The following is a 23138-nucleotide window of genomic DNA, read 5'->3' on the forward strand; positions in this document are numbered from 1 at the left end:
CCCAAATACACAGTGCCCCAACTTTTCACTGGTACAGCTGCCCCTGGCCAGGGGAAGAGCAGCAAAAAAATTATGTTGCCCCACTGGAGCTCATTCTGTACCTGCTGCATGCTTAAAACTGGGCTATATCTGTCTGGCCCTTTTCATAAACACTGAGTTTGCAGACACAGGAATTTTTTTCAGCATATTTCCCCTTCTTTGGAGTACATGACATGAAGTGCCTCTATGGCTGAATAAAAGGTCATGACTGACCAGCTGGTAACACAAAATGCATTTATACACTAATGGTAGAGTATTCTAGCTTTTGTTTCACATTACAATGACTGAATATTTACATAAACCCTACATCTGTTTAGTTAAATTAAGCCAGAGGGTGATGATCTTTGTCTTTCCAAAAGAGCTGATTTAATTTTATTGAACATAGCTTTCCATTTAAAAGATCAAAGTCAGTGCAACACCCTGCAGCTACAATTCAGTCTTATGTGTTTCTTCAAATATTGAAATTAAGGAAAAATAAGGGAACAGGGGCTGAAAAAGCTAATGAATTTTAACAGACAACAAGCAATTATTTGGTCTCAAAAAAAAGACAAAAAAAAAGACAAAAAAAAAAAAAAAAAAAAAAAAAAAAGGTAAGAGGGTAAATACAAACTCTTTGGAGCTTTTTTATCCTAGGTTTGAAAACAAACATTTTTCCTTCCATCAAATTCCCATGGGGTATCATGACTCCTGCCTCTGAAGCTGACAGGAATTGATAGTAGAGGCAGCAGGCACATTCTTAGGCAGATTTCTAGAAGGTGGTAATGCTATGCTGTCCTGGCAACATAGACCAAAAGGAGTTATAACATTTTCCAGGTTATCCCTCGATCAGGACACTGAAGAAATTGGACCCAAAGTCTGTATTGGCTCCAAAGAAATATTTTGAAGATACGCATGTTGCTTCTGCATTAAATCTACATACTGCTTCCACATTAGGATGTCAGCTTGTATCAGGAAAGCACTTTTGAAGCATTCCTTCCTCAATACACTTTGCCTCACACCAAGGAACAGTTCTGGTGTTTGTGAACTGTACTCCATCCAAAGCTGAACCAAAAGATATGGTGAGATCTAAAACCAGCAGACCTGTAGTGGACTTACTGCACTACAGAGAGCAGCTCAAGCAACCAGATTAAAGCTGGTCTGAAATAAATCCCCAAAACACACAGACAGGACACACTGGATCCTCTGCTCCAGCTTCTCTGTGCTACGGATCTGCCCTACTTGTTCCAGGCCACCTGTTAATATAGACACAGCCCAAAGAGGCTGCACTGCTGCTTTTGAATCCTCTCACTGCTTAAATGGGTGAATAGTGCCATTTTAGGCACCATATGGTACCCCTGCAGGCTTCCAGCTGCCACTCTGCAGATCAACAGCTCAACCAAATGTCTTGTGTCATATCTGGCAGCCCCACGCAGACATCTCAGATCCCTCAGGGAGACTAACTGGCTGTGGATGTCTGTGTTTATGTAACTGAATACCATTTTATTTAAGTACCTCCTCCTCTCCAGAGGAAAAAAAAAAAAAAAAATAAAAAAATGGAAGCAACTTAGATTAAATGTGAAAAAAGGGTGTTTAAAATCCTATGGTGAGTTCTGTAAAAAAGAAAAAAAACAAAACAAAATAAAATAAATTACAAAAAGTACAAACATTTAATTTAGTCAAATCAAAATACTGTTTTGTAATTTAAGAAATGCTGAAATTTTGCAGATAGTGGTTATTGTTCAGTAAGGACTCAACTCTCTGACTTTACCAGAACTATGGAGAAACATATTAAGCTTCTATGTGTGTGCTTCCCTGGTCTAACTCACAGATGCTCTGAGGACTGTAGTGTCAGATCTTTGAACAGTCACATCCTACATCTAGGTCTCAACTAGTAAGACAGTAAATTATCAGATTGCTAACTTTGCTGGGATATTAATAAAAGAAAAATGTTTTGACATGTCCTCTGCCCTGAGGATGACTGACAGCAGCCTTCATCTTTGCTAGAAACTGCCTGGCCTCCAGAATGGGTTGGCCAGAGGTAGAGAGGGATGCTGCAGGGGCTGACCACGCTCAGGACCGCATGGCAGGGGCTGGTGGCCACAGGTCAGCACTGTATCATGGGCCAACCTTCCAGTATTAAACAACACCCACACTCCACAGCTGCATAAACCGGGTTTATCTACCAAGAAATAGACTGTTCCTGAATCTGCATTGGAGCTCCGGCTCTTTCGAGCACTCAAAACGAAATCCTGACCTCTTGTGGCCACCATACGACCCAGCAAAGCAGTGGAGAACAAGAAACACAGGATGCTCCAGGCGGGCGCCCCACGGTCAGCATTCACGTATTCCTGCTGCCCCCACTGTGTTTCAACTGCTAGTGAAAAAGTTCTACATTTGTTATAAATAATATAAAGTAACAAGGCAGTATTTTCAGACACCATAGAAAAAAAACGTGGGATAAATAACACAGAAATGGCAGGTAAGGGAGTGATTGTGCACATTGAGGTCCCGTATGTAGCACGCAACCTCTTGCAGACCTTTATTTCTAACAGACATGAGAAAGGGACACGATGGCTTGGTCTAACTTGCTTTGCTTTTCTATTAACCTGCCTCAGTAGTTTTGCTTAAAAGAAAAATGTGGATGATGAACACATACTTAACGTGTATTATTAGAACTCAATTAATAATTCAACATGTGCAAAAACCCACATAAAAAAGAAAAGATGAAGTGAAAAGGTAAAATCATTCCCATTGCTCAGATTCTCTGTCATTTCACATTATCGTAAAAGAACACAAATTCACATTTAACAATGCTATTAACAGGATACAGAAAATGTTTTGTAGAAAAATATTTTAGCAATGATTTATCAAATATTTTTCATTTCAGGTTTTTCTCAGGTGTCTGTTTCTAACATGTCAGCATTTTCTTGTTTCTCTATGAAATTAATGTGGTATATTGCATATATTGACAGGTTTGGGCTTTATTACTTAGAGGCCTAGATGCTTCTGGGCCCTCATTTATGGCACATTTTTTGCAGGGTGACCATCACAGCAGCATCTGCTCATCCTCCACTCCAGTAAACAACACTGGGCCACTGGATACTCTGTACCTCAATGTTATGATGATGTTATTGTTTTACCACTGGATGACATTTCAGCCTCTCCTTAGGCACCTAATGCTCCTGCTGCAGTCCAGTGAATTCCAGCACACAACAGCTGGGGGAACTGGTGCTCCTGAAGATTCAGCATGACAGCATTTTGAAATGTCAGCGAGCACTCTAAGGTACTTTATAAATAACCATAATGCTGGTGGCTTTGCTAAGGTGCTGAATAACATGTGGGTAATATTTCAGCTTACACAGAAAATTACAGTAGACAACAGTGAAACAGATAACCTGCACAGACTGCTGTCAACAGAAGTTCTGTTGGATGAGCAGGTGACAGTGCATTTTCAAGTAGCAGAACCAGAGGGGCAAAGAAAAGTATATTTTAAGTGCACTAAAAAGTATTTTTAAGTGCTATTACACAGAAATTGCTTTCACAAAGCACAGTGTTTTTTAATTAGTTGTAGCACTGTCTGGAGAACTTCTTCTTTGGAGGGGCTGGCATCGACCTCTTGGCACGCAGGATTCACCATCCTTCTGTATGACTCTTCAACTCTATTTAAATACAAAATAAGAGAAATGAATCTACAAATTGCAGGGATATAAAATGGCATTAGTCATTAGTCTTGGAAGAAAGTGTTCACCCTGCAGAGACAAAGGGGGGAAAAATATAATATGAAGCTAAGAATGAAATCTAGTGCAAGGAGCAATAAACCATTAGTAGCTATTACAATGTGAACCTCAAAGCACATAGTTTCCATGACACTGATTCCCAGAGCTCTAACCATATTCACATGGCATGGCATGAAAGTATTTCTTTACAGCTTAGTTCTGGATACTGCCTGCAATAGCAATGCAGTGGACAGCCTGCTTCTAAAACCCAACTTAATTTATTCAGAGCCTGCTAAGGTGTCTCTAAACTATACAGCATAGCATTGTGTAGGTGTGCTCACTGACTGATCTCAGCTTTGAGTCACTGGATTACACAGTTGAGCCATCATTCAAACCTCCCCTCTCATCAACTTTGCTAACTGGATGAACATCAGGTTGAAATACAGGATGAAAAGCTCATTGCTTTAAGTGAGAACTCTCCCACAGAATGCAGCCCTCTCCCACATTTACTCTATGAGGATTTGAATTACAATGTTACTATCATTTTCTATGTTCCCAAAAGAATTAACATTGTCAAACATTCAGGTCAAATGTTGTAAAATGAATAAAGAAAGAATCTGAATCTCACATCTAGGTTGACATAATCAACAAGCAGAAATAACCAAAGGCTTTCTAATGGGAATTAGAAGTGATAGAACTAAAACAGGAAAGATTCTTTAATGATTGCGTGTTCCCTTGGCCCACCCATGCCTCTGCACTTCCCCCTTTATGAGCAATGTGTCTGCACAGAGCTATTAGGCAACAGAAGTTTTTAAGTTATGCCATCACAAGAAATGCTAAAGCCCTGGAGATAGATTTCAGCTTTGAGATTTGTGGATATGGACTCTGACATTCAGGTGTCTATAATGAGGTATCTACACAGGCACTAGGTATTTAAGTTTCCACTGTAAACTATGATGATCTAATACACTTGCAAGAGCCTAGATGGTAATTCAGGGCACCCTGAAGTAGGATACCAAGGGAGCAATTCAGTTGCCTCAACAAATGTACCTACAGCTGCATGAGATGCTCTGGACTAGTTCATTAAGCTTTCAGTTGGTGGTCCAGAAAGAGTACACAGGTTCTGTATCACATCTGCCAGCCTCATACAGATGTTGCAGATCATATCTAATGGATCTAGATGTGTAGGTTTAGATCAGTAGGCCCCAAACATGTGGTGAGCTGAATCACTCTGAAGGCTCTATTGAGTGTATTGACTTTATTGGGACTTGGGACAATTAGCACAACTGAGGATATCTACAGGAGCCTATCTAACTTCTGTTCTCTTAATCTGGAGCACAATCCCAGACTTCTCTCTCTCCTTCATTACCTCCATAAGAAACACAGCAAGCAGCAAAATACAAGTATTTTAATGTAAGATCCTTTTAAGGGGAATGAAGCTCTTCACCTCCAGTTTCAGTTAGAAGTGACAGAATTTACCATTCTGTCAGCCACAAATCCTTTAAAAACAAAAAAACAAACAAACAAAAAACAAAACAAAACAACAAAAAAAAAAAACCAAAAAAAAAACCCAAACAAAAAAAACCCAAGAAAAAAAACAAACAAAACCAAACCAAAACAACCCAAAAACCACAGCACAAGCCGAACAAGAAAACCAACTAACCAACCAAAAAATGCTAAGAAGTTCAGACACAGGCAATTCTTTTCCCAGTAATGTGAGAAGGACATTTTGCTACTGGTCTCGTGGATTGCCTCAATCCTGTTATTCCTCAATAAATTGTACCTTTGACGAAACAAGCTGTTAGCTTCCAGCTCAACTTCCTCCTTTGTTTTTGCCAGCCCTCGACACTGAATTCTTCGAACTCGCTCCTCGGGGTCAACAGTCAGAAGAAGAACAAGATCAGGTTTAAGCAGGTCCTCAGGCCACTGGTACACCTCATCATGAGCTGGTGGAAGATCCTGCACTTTCCCTTTTATTTCAGTGGCAATTGTGTAGGCAGCTGTGCTGTGCCAATATCTACCAGGAAAATATTGAATGGAGAGAGACATTTTGAAAAGGACACTGATTTCTCAGTAATATCAGAGAAAGGTGCCAATACAGTGGAAATAGCAATAAAGACAATGTAGGTGGCACTTATTTTGAAGGGAAGTGTAAAGAATATTTCTGAACCATCCATTCTTTCTTAAATATGCAATAATAACACAATATTCATAATTACTTTGAATTATTATTTAAAACATGAAGACACAATATTAATGGTCACTTGTATTTAACATTCCCACCACTATGAAGCACAGTATTTTAAGTATTTCAGTGGTTTTGAGACTGGTTAAATACAGCACTCAGACATACACCAACTTCTGTATACTTGAGTTGTCTGTGGAAGTTTCAGTACATCTATTGAAAAAAGCCAGAGGTTTCAAAGTGCATCTAGACTTTGATTATTAAGACTAATACTGAATGCTGCCTACACAGTTAATGAAAACAAGAAATAAACAAGACTAAAAAAATTGGGAAGTGCATTTCTGGCTTTATATCCTTAAAGAATAAGTCTACCTAAAACTCAATCATTCTAATACACTGATATTTCAAACCCTTTTAAGAGATAGCTCCTCCTTCTCCTCAGGTTTGTCACAGAGTCCTGCTTTCTTTGGCTCAGGCTACACAGCCCATGCCTCCACTATTCCTAAATGAACATATAATATGTATGCTAAAGCCAGTTACAGGTGTTACGCTAACAGAAGTTCCCCACTTATATGTAAGTATTACCCTTTATAATATTTATATTTACCCTACAACCTGCAAAGTAGCACTTCTTAAAAAAAAAAAAAAATCAGAAACCCAGAGTTTATAATTGACAACTTCTACTTGTAACACTGAACAGCTGTATGATGGCACTAATATAAAATAAGTTCTTAAATATACAAACCTGTCTATGATCACAGGTGCCTGGTTGGATGCTTTCGCTATTTCTGAGGCAAGAATATAGTTGCCTGCAGCATAAAATGCTCTTTTAATGGGTGCTGGCTCAACATCAAATATTGCTCTCCACTGGCTGATGCAAGCTGGTGGAGACCTTAGCAGAACAGCATTCAGAGTGTCCTTAACAGACTGGGTTACAGTGGTTTTTCCTGCATTTCATTTACAAAATAAATAAAATACAAAAATAAAAAATACAAAAATACAAAATAAATAAAAAAAATTAAAAATTGTTATATCACATATCAGATACAACTGAGTTTAAAAATACTTTAAAATGGCCCTATCTGTTAATATGAAGCACTGGTTCTGACACTTGGCTATGTAACCTAAGTATCTTGTGATAACGTTTTCAATGGAAAATTATTATGTGTCTGGTTTGTGGAATTATTACTCCATTTCCTGCTCTCAAGTCCTTCCACCCCTCCTTCCCACCTTTCTGTCTTCACTTCCCACCTAGAGCACATTGCTCAGGACAGCATCCAGGTGAGTTTTTAATATCTTCAGTGAAGAATACTCCACAACCTCTCTGCACAGCCTGTTTCAGAACAGTGCTACCCCAAAGAAATTTTTCCTCATGTTTAAATGGAACTTTCTGTGTTCCAGTCTGCCTCTGTTGCACTATGTCCTATCGCTGGGCACCACTGAAACCACTACCCCTCTCCTTCTGACACCTGCCTTTTCGGTACCAAGCTTTGAGAAGATCCCCTCTCAGTCTTCTCCAGACTAAACAGACCCAGGACTCTCAGGCTTTCCTCATAAGCGAGATGCTCCAGTCCCCCAGTCCTCTTTCTTGCCCTCTGCTGGACTCACTCCAGCAGTTCCCTGTCTTTCTTGAACTGGGGAGCCCAGAATTGGATGCAGTATTCCATGTGTGGCCTCACCAGGGCAGAGTAGAGGGGGAGGATGACCGCCCTCTATCTGCTGGACAAACTCTTAATTCACCCCACGATGCCCTTGGCGTTCTAGGCTACAGAGGCACTTTGCTGGGTTGAGGTTAACTTGATGTGCATCAAGACTCCCAAGAAGACAAGCTGGTATTTATAATTACCGTAAATACTAATTCTTTCAAATCTCTCACAGATTTACAGGATTTTTTTTTTTTTTTTTTTTTTTTTTTTTTTTTTTTTTTTTTTTTTTTAAGCCTTAAGCCAGGCTGAAAGCCACAGCAGTTGCTCTTTCCAACAGTTCCTCATCTGCAGTTCTGAAGTTGCCTTTACCTGTAGCGTCCAGCCCCTCAAAAACTACAACGGGAAAACCTCCTTTCTTCTGGTGCTCAGGACATTTCTCTAGCAGGTCGAGGACGGCTCCGGCCTCCGGGATCCGCGCCGCGCACTGCAAGGAGACATGGGGACCCTTCGCAATCTCCTGCCGCGCTGGTTGCTCTCGTTACCCCAAAATTCCCTCCCCCCCGCCCCCCCGCCTCCCCCCCCCGCCTCCCTGTCCTTCCCCTCCCGCATCCCGGCGGGCTCTCACCTCCCGCAGGCGGTGGCGGACGGCGGTGGCGGCGGGCGGGAGGACGCGCCGGAGCGGCAAGGGGCCCGGTGGGCCCGGAGTGTAGCGCGTCAGCATCGCCACGAAGGAAGAAGGACACCGGGGCGTGGAGGCAGCGACAGCGCGGGGTGGGAAGGGCGGTGGGAGGGGAGGGCGGGAAACGAAACCAGCACCGCGGCAGGGAATTCGCCGGGCTTCGGGTTAGAGCCTGAGAGCCAAGGGCCGCTCTCTGGGAAGGGGCGGGAATTCTGCCTTGCCGCCCCCGCTTTAGTGGCGCTGGAGTGAACGGGCTTGGTCCCCGTGGGAAACGGGTCTGTGCATGGATGGGCTGTAAGTGAAAACGAAAAGCCAAGTCTCGGGATCCACTTGCTCCCTCTGGCCAAATGGGTTAATTCCATCATGCTCCAGTGATTGAATCCTGGTGTTCTCCGAAGGAAGAAGCTCTAATATACTCTGCTGCTTCGAACTGGCCCAAAGAGACAAGCAACGCCATAAACCAATTTGAACTGGTTTGCAGTGTTGTAGGGCCCAAGTAGCACCGAGATGTTGGGGCATACTGGCAACTTAACCCCATTTCTCTGTTATACAGAGCCAAGATAACAAAACCAAAGGAGTCAAGTAATTTGAAAGTAAAACAGACTTTTACAAGCCTGCAGCGTTTTCATAACTTTATGATGGGCAGTTTCTGCTTTCACCAGCTCAGGGGCAGGAAACAGAAACACTGCAAGTAGCTGAAACAGGTTCATATCAGCTGCTGTGAGTAACATTGCCCAAAGTGTTTGACTTTTCAAAATATGTTAACTTGAAATTTAGGAGAACCTGCACCTCTGCAGAATCCTATTTCTCCTTTTCAGTAGTTGAAAACTTACCCCATGGTGATTTCTAAAGTTAAAGCTTCTGATACATCTTCTGAAAGAATATATTCTACAAGCAAGTACACTCTACAAGAAATTCCTCAGAAACTCGATGTGTTCCTCTGGTCAGTTCAAACATGCTGCACAAATATCTTTTGCTTAGTGCAACTGCAGTGAGAGGGGAGCAGCTAGTAGGCAGTACTGGTTAGCTAGAGATCAGCTGTAGTTGGCAACTGCCCATACTGAGGAAGCTTGTGGAAGGCTGGGCCAGAGCAGAAAGAGGGAATGCACCTTTTGAGGCTCTTCAATGCAGTCTTAGCAGCAGGTACCAAAACAGCTGGTTTGGTTTTTTTTCTAAGACAAAACGTGGTCTTTTTTATACTTGAGAACTCTTGCACTGATCCACATCAGTCAAACACATGGCCATGGCAGCTGGGTATGTATGTCAGAAGAAACAGGGTAAAACATAGTTCATTACACAAGAAGCCACTAAACAGTAATTTTACAAACATCTTTTACAAACAATTTTACAAACAAGTGGCTCCTCTTGTCCAATATTTCGTCTGGAGGAATGACATGCTGTGCATAAGCCTGGTTTATCTTTGCTCCTGTCTCCTAGTCCTTGTGCTCCTCCAGCATCCACAGTTATCAAATGAGGAATATCAGCACATCTTCATCTCTTCCATTTAGTGCCAATTTATGGACCCTTGCTCATACATCTGTCTAAATCCCTTTTGGACTCTAGGATACAATTTGCCTCCACAAGCCCCTATTGTCTCAAATTTCAGCAATGCACAGCCTGATGCATAAAAACATTTTTCTTTTAGAAGTTTTAAACTCATATTCTACTGGTTTCAACAAGTGTCTCCTCTAATAATACTTTGGTGAATAATAGTTCAACATTCAGCTCATTTATCACCTTCATGGTTTTGTAAATCTCACTCAGATATATCATACCAGAAATGAAAGCCCACATCTCTTGTAAGGCAGATGCTTCATCCACTGGATAATTTGGACACTGGGATAACTTCTTTAATGCCATGAGGTCCTGCCAACATGCGGAGACCTGAACTGTACCACTAGTCAAAGTCAAGCTACACATACTGAAGTTTCACAGAGCAGAAAAATAATATCACCTGCTTCGTTCTCAAAACCTTTCTGGATGACACTAAACTTTTTGTTGGCTTTTTTTGCTGCTGCCTCTCACAAAGCAATCAGTTTCAGAGGGTTAGAAACAGTGACTCTGGGATCCCCTTCCTGAGATGTGACACTACAAGAGCTCAGTATTAGGTGCATAAGGTTTCTATTATTCATTCCTATGTTTATCTTATCTGCCACTTCTATGTTTATGCATTATTTTCTTTAGTTTCAATTGACTTGCTGTCAAGTTTTGCTTCCTCACTGAGCTGTCAGGCTCCTTGCTCTACTGTTTTTCAATTTTCCTGATGCACCTGTTAACTTTCACCTCCTGCTCACCAAAAGCAAATAGCTTACTTTTGTTTTCCCTTTCCAAAGGGTAAACTTTTGTATAACATTGTTTACAAGCATTTCTGAGCTGAGGGAGTGGTGTTTCTTTCCTCATTTGTAATATGCTTCTGATATTTATAATATTAATGTGACGTTTTTCCTATTGGATAATTACTTAAAAGCACCTTCTTGTAAGATTATACACAAACAGTTCAAGTAAAAATACAGGAAAAGTGAGTTGCCTTTTGTGTCCAAGATAAGTTTTTGTATTTAAAAACAGCATAGAGAGCATGCACCTGTTTTGAAATTAACTTATGATAAGTATTTTTTTGTTTCTTCACAAGGAACTTTATCATTTAGCCTTTTGTGTAATATGAAATTATGTTGAATAGCAAATGTGCTAATTATGTGAAAAACACTGTTCTGGAGGCTCCTCCCATCTTTGAGGGCCTTGCATGCAGCTGTAGGGAAGAGATACAGTCACAAAAAGAAACTGTATGACCATTCAAAAACTTCTTAGTCTACAGAAGGTGGAAAAAGAAAAAAATATCTAAAAATTAATTATATAATTATAGAATCAACCTCTGCCTTAAAAATATACCTGAGTGCACAGTGCTGTAATACAGATAACATCTGTTTGAGACACAAGGCAAGAATTACTTTAATTAAAGGCACATTAAATGCACAGGGGTGTAAAATAAACAAAAATAGCATATAGCTGGTTTTATGCAGAAAGATCACCAGTAACAGACCTTCCAGTAAAGATAAAGGTCTACGGATTAGACCATTATACCAACATAATTTAGAAGAAGTGTCTGGCCAAGAGACCTTCCTCTACTGTCCGTAACAGTGGTCAGTGCCAAATGTTTGGAGAAAAGCATCAGAAGGATGTAGAAGGATCCTTCTCCTAAAATCTTGTCCCAAATTCTAGGAGTCACCTGTTCAAATGCTTCCTGAGCTGCACATCACATACCTGCCATTAAGGACCCAGGATGGCCTTATTTCAAATGTGTTTAATCTGTGCCTATGTTAATATTGTGTGTTTCATATGTTTCATAGCTTTATTGCATGTAGGTTTTAACTTTCTAGTTGGTAATTTCAGTGACACCCCTTGGATTCCTGCATCCCAAGGAGGGATGAGTCAGTGCAATTAAAAGGGAGTACAAGTACAAGTACAAATCCCATTTATGGTGCTGCAAATGCAATGGGGAAATCATTTCCAGATGCGAAAGTAATACATTTACCAAATGCTAAAAACTACACCTGCCATTGCATGACTTGTGTGGTTGTCCTGGGACTATTTATGGTTCTCACAGGTGACATGATAAATGCTCCCCCTTTAACCATATTTATGCTACTGGTTCCTGTCAGTAATTTGCTTTCCTAGCAAGATAAATAATATATCATCATTTTAAAGTTTTGGGTTCCTAGCAAGTAGCACAACAACATTATCCATGTTTATCCAGATAGCTTCTTCTATGCTATTTGTGTACCTGTGTACCATCAAGTGCACCATTACTACTATCATTCAACATGAAGAGCAAGGCTGTCTTGCTTTGTTAGCAGTTCGGGCATGTCAATGGAAGTGAACAAAGCTCCAGCTGAAGGCTGTACTGCCATAGTCAATATGCAGATGGTAGGTGTTGGCATCAGAGTATGGCTCTGTACCTTGGCAGCAGTGGTGACACTAAACTGTCCGTGGCAAGAGTGAGGACAGACTGACAGAAGGCTGTGTGAGGCTGAAAAGCTGTCAAGGACCTCCTGGTATGCCTAGACACATTGGAGGACTTCAAGTAGCAACTGGTGCTATGATGGAGGTGTTCCCCTCCAGCGACAGTTCTTGTTCCACTGGAGAATTAAATACGGGAATTAGCAGCTTGGTTCAGGTGTCTCCTGGTGTTACACTGAGAGGGCAGCTGTCTGCTCCGACAATGTGCCACCTTAGGCAGCTCCCAACTTTTCCTGCTGTTAAGGCTAACCCTATATTCAACTTGGGGCTGCGTCTTTGCTTGAGATGTTTTAGGCAGTATTGGAGACTAGGAATCAAAGAAATTCATGTACTTTCTTTTCATAAACCTGAAGTCATCAGGCTCCTTAAACTCAGAGGTGCTCTGCAATGAAAACCTTTTTAAAAAGAAGAGCTCATGGCTGACTGAGAAGGATGCAGTGTAGTTACACAAGTTCAGTTTCCCCCGGCTTCACGAGTCACATTTGACCAGACGAACAGAAGCCACTGAACCCACACACATTCCTCAGGTGCTAGAGGTGCTCAAACCTAGAGGTGCTCAAGCCAGCTTCCAGCCCGAGCCAGCCAGCGGGATTGGAGATGACCCTGCAGGGATGCGAAGCGGCTCGGGAGAAGCGAAACTGAAACAGCTAAAAAAACAGAGCCAGAGGCTCCCTGCCAAGTTTCCCTTCTGCAGTAAGGGAAAACGAAACCTATCTGCTCCCCACGCCTCGGGAGGGGGCCGTGCCCGTACTTTTAAGTGCCGAGTGCCGGGCACTTCGCTGCTATTTGCGAGCGCAGCCGAGCCCCGTGCAGCCAAACCGATCCAAGTCCTGTTGAACTGAGCCCAGACGGATCGAGTCAAGCCGAAACGAGCCCAGCCAGGTCCAAGAGAATCGCAGCGCATCCCGCCGAGCCTAGCCTAGCCTAGCCTAGCCTAGCCTAGCCTAGCCTAGCCTAGCCTAGCCGAGCCTAGCCGAGCCTAGCCTAGCCGAGCCTAGCCTAGCCGAGCCGAGCCGAGCCGAGCCGAGCCGAGCCGAGCCGAGCCGAGCCGAGCCGAGCCGAGCCGAGCCGAGCCGAGCCGAGCCATGCAGCTGGGCTCGCTGTGCCGACGGTCGCTGTCGGTGGCGCGGGCGGTGCTGTCGGCGCTGAGGGGGTGGCTGGCCGCCCTGTGCGGGGGACTGGCACCCTTCGCCCTGCTCCAGCCTTTGTCCGTCTGGCGGCGGGTATCGGGTCCCCGCTCCGCCGCACTGTCGGTCTCCCGGCGGGAGCGGGAGTGGGACGAGGCGTCCCCGACTCCCACCAGCGTCAATTACCACTTCACCCGACAGTGCAACTACAAGTGCGGCTTCTGCTTCCATACGGCCAAGACCTCCTTCGTGCTGCCCCTGGAGGAGGCCAAGAGGGGTCTAGCCATGCTGAAGGAGGCGGGTGAGTCCTGGGGAGCCGCTGGTGGGAGTCGGGACGGGGGAATGCGCGGCGACCGCATCCCAGCGGTTGGGTTGTGTCCTGTGGCAGGTTGTGTCCTGTGAAATGGCTGAGCTGGGCACGGACAGTGTGGTAGGAGCGGGCAACAGACAGACAGAAGGTCACAGCGTCTTTTTTGGTCCTTTTCTAGGAATGGAGAAAATAAATTTTTCAGGAGGAGAACCGTTTATTCAGGACAGAGGCGAATTTGTGGGCAAACTGGTGAAGTTTTGCAAGCAGGAGTTGAAGTTACCAAGTGTCAGCATTGTTAGCAACGGGAGCCTGATTAGCGAGCGGTGGTTCCAGAAGTATGGTAAGGAATAACCGCTGTGCCCAACAGCGCTGGTGGGGTTTGGGAGCCTCTGAGGGGCAGCCTCACTGAAAGATGGGGTTTGGTGCAAGTGGGAAACGATTTATTAGTGGTTCATTTACAGTAAAAATAACCCAAATTAGAAAAAAACAAACAAAAACTGTAAAATGCTGTTAATTATATGTTGAGAACATAGGCAGTTTATACTATTGCCTCATTGGTATAATAGTGTAATGAATTAGTAGCTCAGACTGTCTCCATAATGCTGGACACACACACAAACACACACACACACACACACACACACACACACACACACTCTACATGTTTCATGGTGTCACTGCTGTAACATTTGTGGTTCATGTGATGACTCCACATAACTGTATTTACATGTCATTTCATGACAGATGACAAGGAAGTGAAAGGGGTGGACTCCTAACATCTTTTAATCAAGGGGCTGAAAAATAATCCATTTTAAAAACTTGTTTTCAGGTCAATATTTAGACATCCTGGCAATTTCATGTGATAGTTTTGATGAGGATGTCAATGTTTTAATTGGCCGTGGTCAAGGAAAGAAGAGCCATGTGGAAAAACTGCATAAACTGAGACAGTGGTGCCAAGACTATGCTGTTGCTTTCAAAATAAATTCAGTGATCAACAGATTTAATATTGAGGAAGATATGAATGATCAGATCAAGGCACTCAACCCTGTGCGCTGGAAGGTAAGAAGGTAGCATATACTATAGGTTTCCTGTTCAGAGAAAAGTAGTAATGAAATCCTGGATTTGACTGAACATCTAATGACCTCAGTCAGATCTCCAGCTCAGTCTGGTGCTAACAGATTTTTTGTCAGTATTACATGGTATTGAGATAGATTGTGTCTCTTTCTGCACCTAAGTGGAGATCAAAATGTCTTTTTTTTTTTTTTTTTTTTTTTGTGATATTTATACCTACTATAGCACCTGTAGGTCTAGCTTTTTTATGACATTAAATATAAGATAAAAGGTCTTTACCATTCGAAATAGTAGAGAAAATTGTAGAAAAAAATGAGGAAAAGTTAGTGTTCAACAAGAGATTAGAGTTAATGTTAGCAATGTATGTGTACATTAGACATTAGCGTTCTGTTATAGAGTATTAAGGGTTAGTGTGTATATATTTTCTAATATGCATGTAATAAATACATTAATGTTATCAGTTTGAAAATAGGTAGAGATGATGTGACTTACAAATCTGGGAGAATTTGTGTAATAATTTTTCATTATTTTCATCATTTTCATTATTTTCATAATTTTTCATGGAAATTGGTACTTATACATGATTTCCTAGAAAAAAGATAAAATCTCTGTAAGTGAAATCTTGGTCCTATTGAAGGAGTGTAAGTAAAGTATGGCATATATTTTAATATTTTTAACGAGTTTCCTGGCCTAATTTCTTACTGAAGTTGCAGAGCATGATATCAAAGGCATCTTTTCCCCCTCAAAGTCTATTCTGAATGTATTTGAGGACCTGGCCTTTTGAAGGAGGCTTTTATGGAAACAAACTATTACATTTTGTTTCTCAGGAGTTGTCCCTATTTTTTCTGTATCCATCTGAAGCTATTTGAACCTATGGTCACCAGTCAGATTAAGGTCTTTATTCTTGATAACCTTAACTTTATATTTTGTATATAGTATGAATTAATTCTTTAACTATAACTTTTAACTTAGCTTTATAATGTGATAGTCTGCATTGTACATAGTACTTACTGGTATTTGTAGTACAGCCATTCTACTTGAGATTCAAGTTAACATAAGCTTTGATTATCTGTGTCCTTATTAAGACCAGAGTAGTTAAAATTTTCTGTTCAGGAACAATGATTGTATAATTACATTTAGAACTATGTATGTTCATTTGCTAAAAATATATTTGCACCATGCCCCTCATGTAGTATTCACTTGCCATGATTTGTGTCAGTATGGCTCTATTGACAGAAAAATTAAATACATTGCTACTGAGACAGCCGAAGGCTTTTGTCATGGTGACAGTCTTATCCTCAAGGCAAGTGAAAGTATAAAATATTAACCAGGTATCTTCTGTCCTCAGGTATTCCAGTGCCTCCTCATCGAAGGGGAGAACACTGGTGAGAAGGCCCTGAGACAAGCAGAGAAATTTGTTATCAGCGATGAAGACTTTGAACGATTCCTGGATCGCCACAAAGATGTCTCCTGTTTGGTTCCAGAATCTAATCAGAAGGTGAAATTGAAACTGTCCTTTATTTTTAAATGAAGTTGGAAAGATGAAAAAGAACTAGAAACTTTCCTAGCAATGAACATTTTCCCTATTTGTAGAGAGAGATACAGTACAAATTTGTCTGCAATAGCTTTTGTTATGGAGAAAATCAAGGTTTTTAAATTTATTTAAGGCTTTAAATTGAACACAAAGTTGTCGGGAAGAGCGCAGTGGACAACATGCAGATTAATATAATTGAAGTATTGCCATTTATTGAGTGTAGCAGTAGCCCTTTTATACACAGGCAGGCTGATAGCATAATATAAGCATATTGTTGATTGGTACAACACATTTTTCATATGCCACAGGGTGCTATCTAACTGGTTAAAGAAAATCGTTTATGTGCTGTCTATGTGATGCTTTCCCATCCCGTTATTCTTCTTTTCTGCTGCCAACTCCCTTATCTTTTGCCCATTGCTGATTTTTTAATAACTTTGCAGCTGGGCTTTAAGGCCTTTAGCTCACTCTGGCTAAAGCTAAATAGTCAGGATTGCTCACATGTCCGTTTTCTTCCAAAAACTCTCCCAACACAAAGTTATTAATAACGAGTGAAACCTCATTGATCCCAATCCTGTGTAAACCAGTGGGAATGCTCTCACATCATGTGGGCCTCTGCTCAGTGAGATGGGTATATAAACTATCAGTGCAGAAACTGGAGAAACTAAGTTTTGTACAGGAATGGTGCACTCTAAGCAGAAGTTAAACCCTTCATAATTGAATGACTTTTCCTCACCAAGGCACAAGAGCCTGATAAGTTTGAATATTAACATAAACACAATTTATACACTAACCATGGTTTCCTAATAAAGATTCACCATGAAATGACACTATGTCAGTGTCATTGGCCTGCACAAATAAAAGAAATCATCCCAGCCAGCATTACAGTGGGTACTGAGGAACAAGAACTAATATTTTTGCCTGGCACATCTTACATCTTCCCACAATAAAGTCATATTTTTAATTTTGTCTGCCAGAACTTCTTCGGGCTTTGCGTTTGGGCTCTTTATTCACAAGGAGACTCCTGGTGCTACTGCAGATCCCAGCAGTTAATTTGCTGAGCCACCACCCATCTTCCATTAGCTGCAATAAAAGACTTTATTGCCTAAAGGTGAAGCTCAGGACATTTTGTAAAATGCTTGCAGACCCTATGGGTGGCATGAGGACAGCTAGAAAACTCACAGTTAAGAAAGTTTATGAACTGAGTGAGAAGATACTAAGTTGAACTAGAGTTCAGGAATGCCCAAGGTCTCCCATCTCATGTTCCTTTTCCCCTCCACGGATTGAGACTCTCCATTTACAGTTTACTTCTTAATGTATAGAGAGGTCAAGTGAGCAGACTGAGTTGCCTTTACTGTGTAAGTACTAGAAGTAGGACTGTGCAGTCTAGCATTTAAGGCATTTGGTAGGAGAGAGCACTCATCAAAGCAGGTCTTTAGATGACAAACTCTATATTTTTTCCCACATAGGAAGGCCTACAAAAAAAGAGTTGACTTCCCTCAGGAGGTCTGGTTCTAGAAAACTGTTTCTCTTTTCTGTTAAAACTGTGTGAAAAAGATGGACACTTCCTGTTCTACACAGCAGTGAGTTCCAGCTGCCCAGAGAATTTTAGGGAGGATCATGTAGGAGATGCCCAGTTAGCTGAGCAAACACATCTCATTTCAGCTGTTGGCCTACTTCTTGGTGCAGACCCAGGAGTTCTTTCAACAGGGAGATTTCTTTTAGCTGGGAGAACACCTTTGTCTGCCAGGGTGATAATTAAACACTGTAAAACATAAGTGGTCATCTTACTTGCTTGCAAAATGACATACTGTTCCTGTATGCAAAGCAGTGTAAGTTCAGCTGGTGTAGAAACTAACAGAAAACTTGGATATTATTTAGAAAATGTTTATCCAGTTGGACATGCACATTTCAGTAAGACATTTGAGAAGTCATATTCCAAGAATTACTGGTTTATTAGTGCATTAAGTCATGCTAATAATCTTGTCATTTGTCTCTATAAGTTTGAACCAAGCTCACTGAAATAGTGGTAAGACGCTACCTGCTTCAAATATTTGGATCAGTCTTAGAATGAATAGTTATTTGTTTTGCCCTTGATTTTTCTCTAGAATGGGATTTTGATTTTTATATGAATTTACCTTTTCTTTTGACCTATTGCAGATGCGGGATTCCTACCTCATTCTGGATGAATATGTAAGTCTTTTTTTGAAAAGTAGTGTTAGCATGCTAATATATTTATGTGCACAATGGTGATAATTCAATTTACCATGCAATCTATAAACTAATTTTGCCATGTAGTACAAAGAATAGATGTAATTTCTTCCCATTAGACATATTGAAAACTTGAATGTAAGTATGACCTAAGGAGAAGGTGCCATCAGGTGTGCATGTATAGTCATTGCATCATGAATCCTCAAGTGTAGATTTGTATCTTTTCTGGACACCTTTGCTGTTTTTCTTTAATTTAAAAATACAGAACATGTCCTGAAATCTAAGTTTCAAAGAGCCTACTTAGCTTACATGTAACTGAAGAGCAAACTTTTTATTTTCAGGAATTATGGTATGGCTTTGTTCCCACTAAGATGTGTCAATTTGTCTAACCATGAGCTTCTGAGCCTTCCAAGGAACACAGCGAAAATGTTTGTATGCTTATAGAGGCTTTGTGGGATTGCAGTGCAACTTGTTTAATTTTGTAGAACAATTGTTTTTACAAATTGACTTTCTAATGTCTTATCTGTTCATGTTTCAGATGCGTTTTCTAAACTGCACAAATGGATGGAAAGAGCCTTCCAAATCTATCCTAGATGTTGGAGTGGTAGAAGCTATAAAATTCAGTGGGTTTGATGAGAAGATGTTCCTCAAAAGAGGAGGAAAGTATGTGTGGAGTAAAGCAGACATGAAACTGGACTGGTAACTTAAGGTACTGTTAGGGCGTGTGTATTATGTAAATAAAATGAGTGTGTATATATGTGCCTGTATGTATGTATGTGAGGCTTTTAACTACACTTGGTGTATTATAGAGCTTGATGTTCAGCTTGATGATGGAAATATGTTTAATTTCTTCAGAGTGTAGATTTTGTTCTTATCTATTGTTTGGTTGAACATTACTGAGTACCTTCAGAGATTTCATATAAATATGACTCTGAAATCAACTTTTAGTTTGTTGTATGAAGAACTTAAGGGCACACCGTTAATATAATGTCACATAGTTTTAAGAAAATAAATTTGTGGATGCCAGGAAACAAAACAAAATCCACCCTGATCTCTAATTCCTTATAAACAGCTGTTAATTATGTTTAAGTGGAAATCAGGAAATGTATTTGTTCGCTAGAAAGGTGGATTGCAGTTCCTCACCAGATCACAAGAGGGACAGCTGGCAGTCCCCTGGAAACAGCCCCTGCCTTTTTTAGGGGGTATAAATGGTCAGAGTCTAGGAATCAGTGTCTGTAATAATATATTTAAAAGGAAAACAAAATGAAAAAATCATCAATTGTCATTCCTTAAGACAGAACGGTGAAAGCGTCTGTTTTTCTTCTCCCTCTAACACACACACAATATTTGGAAAATATTTGAGGGGAAGAATTTTCTGTGAAAATGCATTTTAAAAGAACATTTTATTTGTACTAAAATGTAATAAGTGCATTTTACCCAATGACAAGTAACTTCTTATTTCACCTTTGCAATGGCTTTGTAAAAAATATTTACAGTGAAATCATATTTGCATTTTATTAATAATTTTCTTCACTTTCCTTTTGTCTGCAAATATTACTTTAACATTTGTTCTCTCCCCAAACATATATTTCTGATGAAGATCATTTCTGAAATTAATTAATACTATGAAGTATGCCTAACACATCTTCTGTTGCATACTGGCTGTGTTATTCAACAACAGAGATTCATATATCATATAACCTTGTTTTAAAGGTTGCTTCACTCAGTAATCATTGACAAAAGTCAAGAAACCTTTCAAAAATAATGATCAAATATGCTGCTTTTGTTCTTGGTTTTCTGGTAATTGTTATGGCTTTGTAATTGCTATTTTCCAAATTTAACCAGTTCCATGCCTCCCTCTGTCCCTTCTGCCCCCCAAAAAGCAAAGCTCTGAATAAAAGTCATGAGGCTCAGCATTGCACAAAGCAGAAGTGAGCTGACACTACTCATTTGTCTTGTCCATTCAACTCAGTGCCTGACTGCCCCACGTTTAAATATTTGCAGCAACTAGGAGTCAGCATGCGTTAAATGTACCATGTAGAGAAAGTTACACCTTTTTTTCATTTTTCTGATCATGCTGGTTCATTTTTTTGAAGAGGCTTTGGAGGCAAAGGTTTTGCATTAACCTAATCTTCAAAGTAGGAGGGGAAAGCACTTGAGCAGGAACTGCTACACCTGGATATAGAAAGGTGCATCTCTGAACACACTGTGAAAGTGTTTCCATTTCTAATTCATCTAGACTCTATTTTTACTGTGGTAATCGTAACTATTCTGTCTCAGAGGTGCTCTTTTGTCTCCCTGTGTTTTGCATTTTGCAGTCACAACATTTCCTGGGCACTTAGATTTAAGTATTTTTTTCTTGTATTAATACTAAGTGACATTTAAAATGTGGCCCACACACATTAACCCCACAGACTTCTGGCAGCTGCTTCCCTGACCTCAATTGGAGTTCTGCCCGAGTAGCAGCTACGGGCAGCACAAATTTATGTAACTGTGGGGCTTGACTTCCTGTGCATTCCCATTGCTCAAATGTTAAATCAAGCCCCTTCTTCAGCATCTACGCTTCATGATAGAAACAAAGCATTTTCCTTTGCTTCTGGCTCAGTCCCAGCATGGGGAAAGATTTAGTGCATCAATGTGCCAGTAAATCTACCAGCTTGCTGCTTCTGTTGAATATGCCAGCTGTATCACAGCACACAGATGTGAGGTGCAGAAACTCCCATTCAGATCCAGAAATCCTGCCATTCTTTGCTTTGCATTTTTCTCTGTAAATGGCTATTGTTTTGGTGCAAGAGATCTTAAGTGCCTGTGGAGGAAGTTGCTAGATAAACAAGCTGCAGCTGAAAAATGTGAAAATCCAGTAAATATTGTAGAGACATTGAAGATAGCTTGTATCAGAAAGTTTTAATATCTTCTTAAAATCTTAAGGATTTTACATGGCCTCTTGCTACGGTGCACAGTTAAGAAAAAGTGTCTGTTCTGTGTGATAGACTTTTCTAGAGGAAATGCCAGTCAGATACATTGGAAATGAAGAATTTGACATAGCACAGTCTGGCAGACAATAATTGAAGTTAATGAATAACTATTGGTATTTTTAGAGGCAAAATTAATTTTTTTGTAAAATCTCTTTTATTTTTTTTTCCTACAGCTTTATTAACCTAGTGTATTTTTATTTTTTTTTAATCTATAAATACTGCTCATGCTGGGCCAAAAAAGGACTTTGAACTTTCATTCTGTAGTTGGACCTATCTTTACACATGGAACTGCTGAAAAATAATACTGAAATCAATAAGGCTATTCCCAAGCTTAGATTACACGCACATTGCATCCCTTAAGAGTCAGAATTAAATTCAAGTCCTGTGAACACAGATATGCCTAATTGTATTTTCATGTATCGTCTTGTACCACAGCTAAGCACTTGCTAAAGACACTGGATTGTTTCTTTACTGTTCATATTTGTAAACTTTGTAGACAATGAGCATTTGGGAGAATTACTTCCTTCAGTTACAATTACCATGAATATACCTTGGCTAATGAATTGAACTGTCATATAGGATGCATTTTAAGTTGCCCTCTTTTTCAGCCTGAAGGATGCTTGATGTATTTTTGACTGTTTTAAATGATACATTTTTCAATTATGCTGTTGCACCAGTGCTAAATATTTCATGAGCATGTTGCACATTGCAATAAATTTTTTTTATTTTCTTAACTTTGCCTGTAGTCTATTTTTAAAAAAGAAAAATATAACGCCGAACTGTAATAGCAGAAAATGTGACTGCATTCTGAAGAGAGCTGTAGTTCTGTATGCAGTCTGTATTAGCACGGGGGGTTGTTTGCACGGTACCAAGGGCAGCACGTAGCCCGAAACGGAGAATGAGGGGTGATTCTCCTTGTGGTGAAAAGCATTTGTTATATGCTTGAGTGGACTGGACTCTGTTGGGAGAAGACAGTTAAAATACCTTGTGCTGTACAGATGACAGCTATTAAGAAAGACACAACTGCACATAAATATATGAGGAGAAAAAAAAAGTAGTATCTTCTGTGATGGGAAATAAGAGAGAGAAGCTAGCCAATTCAGGGAAGTAAAGACAGGCGGCCCCTCAAGCTCATCTCCTGCCTTCAGGCTGCAGTATAAGCTCTCGTATTCTAGGCAACGTGAAATGGAGCTTTTCACAGTAATTGGTTGTATGGGGTGGAGGCTTTGCCAGGGTTTTTCCTGCTTATGCTAGCGGAGCCAAGGTGCGCAGGAGCAGAGCTGCAGCAAGATGCTTTTCGCATCCCTCCTGCCTTCCCTGACCCTATGACCTCCGCAAGGTGCCCCCAGGGGACTGATGTTTCTTGTCACCCCTGCTATAGCTCGGGCAAGGGATTAAGCCTCCTTTTGGTAAATCAAACAGACAGCTCTTATTCATCCCTCTGGCTCAGTGTTTTTCCTTTTGTGTTAAGGAAGAAAGCCAGTCCTTGCTCCACACATAGACCCGCAACAAGAAAGCAGCTGTTCTTGCTTAACAGTGCTTGCTAACCAGATACGACCGTCATGGTTTTCTTACATTTCTTCTCATCTCTCCTTCCCTGCCAGCAAGTCTAAACCATCTGCCCTCCTTTGGAAAACCCCCCGGTGTTTGTCTCC

The 23138-nt window shown here is 40.7% G+C and overlaps 2 protein-coding genes across 2 annotated transcripts; one reads left to right on the forward strand and one right to left on the reverse strand.

Moving 5' to 3' along the window:
• Positions 1–1662: 1662 nt before the first annotated feature.
• On the reverse strand, positions 1663–8452 carry CMPK2 (cytidine/uridine monophosphate kinase 2). The gene is made up of 5 exons (XM_071741840.1): positions 8191–8452; positions 7935–8049; positions 6665–6866; positions 5518–5751; positions 1663–3677 (listed from the first exon to the last, which is right to left on the reverse strand). Exons 1-5 carry the CDS (start codon positions 8284–8286, stop codon positions 3557–3559), a joined length of 768 nt encoding a protein of 255 aa, XP_071597941.1. The 5' UTR covers positions 8287–8452; the 3' UTR covers positions 1663–3556.
• A 4700-nt stretch (positions 8453–13152) lies between these two features.
• Positions 13153–22210, forward strand: RSAD2 (radical S-adenosyl methionine domain containing 2). The gene is made up of 6 exons (XM_071741841.1): positions 13153–13686; positions 13874–14035; positions 14525–14754; positions 16115–16264; positions 18458–18490; positions 19047–22210. The coding sequence occupies exons 1-6, from the start codon at positions 13344–13346 to the stop codon at positions 19209–19211; spliced, it is 1083 nt and encodes a 360-aa protein (XP_071597942.1). The 5' UTR covers positions 13153–13343; the 3' UTR covers positions 19212–22210.
• The last annotated feature ends 928 nt before the right edge of the window (positions 22211–23138 follow it).

This window comes from Heliangelus exortis, chromosome 3 (genome assembly GCF_036169615.1).
Source record: "Heliangelus exortis chromosome 3, bHelExo1.hap1, whole genome shotgun sequence".
In the NCBI taxonomy this organism is placed as follows: domain Eukaryota; kingdom Metazoa; phylum Chordata; class Aves; order Apodiformes; family Trochilidae; genus Heliangelus; species Heliangelus exortis.

Excerpts from the sequence above, each read along its gene's own strand:
- RSAD2 (XM_071741841.1), top strand. The coding sequence starts at position 13,344 with ATGCAGCTGGGCTCGCTGTGCCGACGGTCGCTGTCGGTGGCGCGGGCG. Across the intron at positions 13,687-13,873 it reads AGCCATGCTGAAGGAGGCGG|GAATGGAGAAAATAAATTTT; the intron begins GTGAGTCCTGGG and ends GTCCTTTTCTAG. Across the intron at positions 14,036-14,524 it reads GCGGTGGTTCCAGAAGTATG|GTCAATATTTAGACATCCTG; the intron begins GTAAGGAATAAC and ends ACTTGTTTTCAG.
- CMPK2 (XM_071741840.1), bottom strand. The coding sequence starts at position 8,286 with ATGCTGACGCGCTACACTCCGGGCCCACCGGGCCCCTTGCCGCTCCGG. Across the intron at positions 5,752-6,664 it reads GCACCTGTGATCATAGACAG|ATATTGGCACAGCACAGCTG; the intron begins GTTTGTATATTT and ends TTTTCCTGGTAG. Across the intron at positions 3,678-5,517 it reads AACAGCTTGTTTCGTCAAAG|AGTTGAAGAGTCATACAGAA; the intron begins GTACAATTTATT and ends GTATTTAAATAG.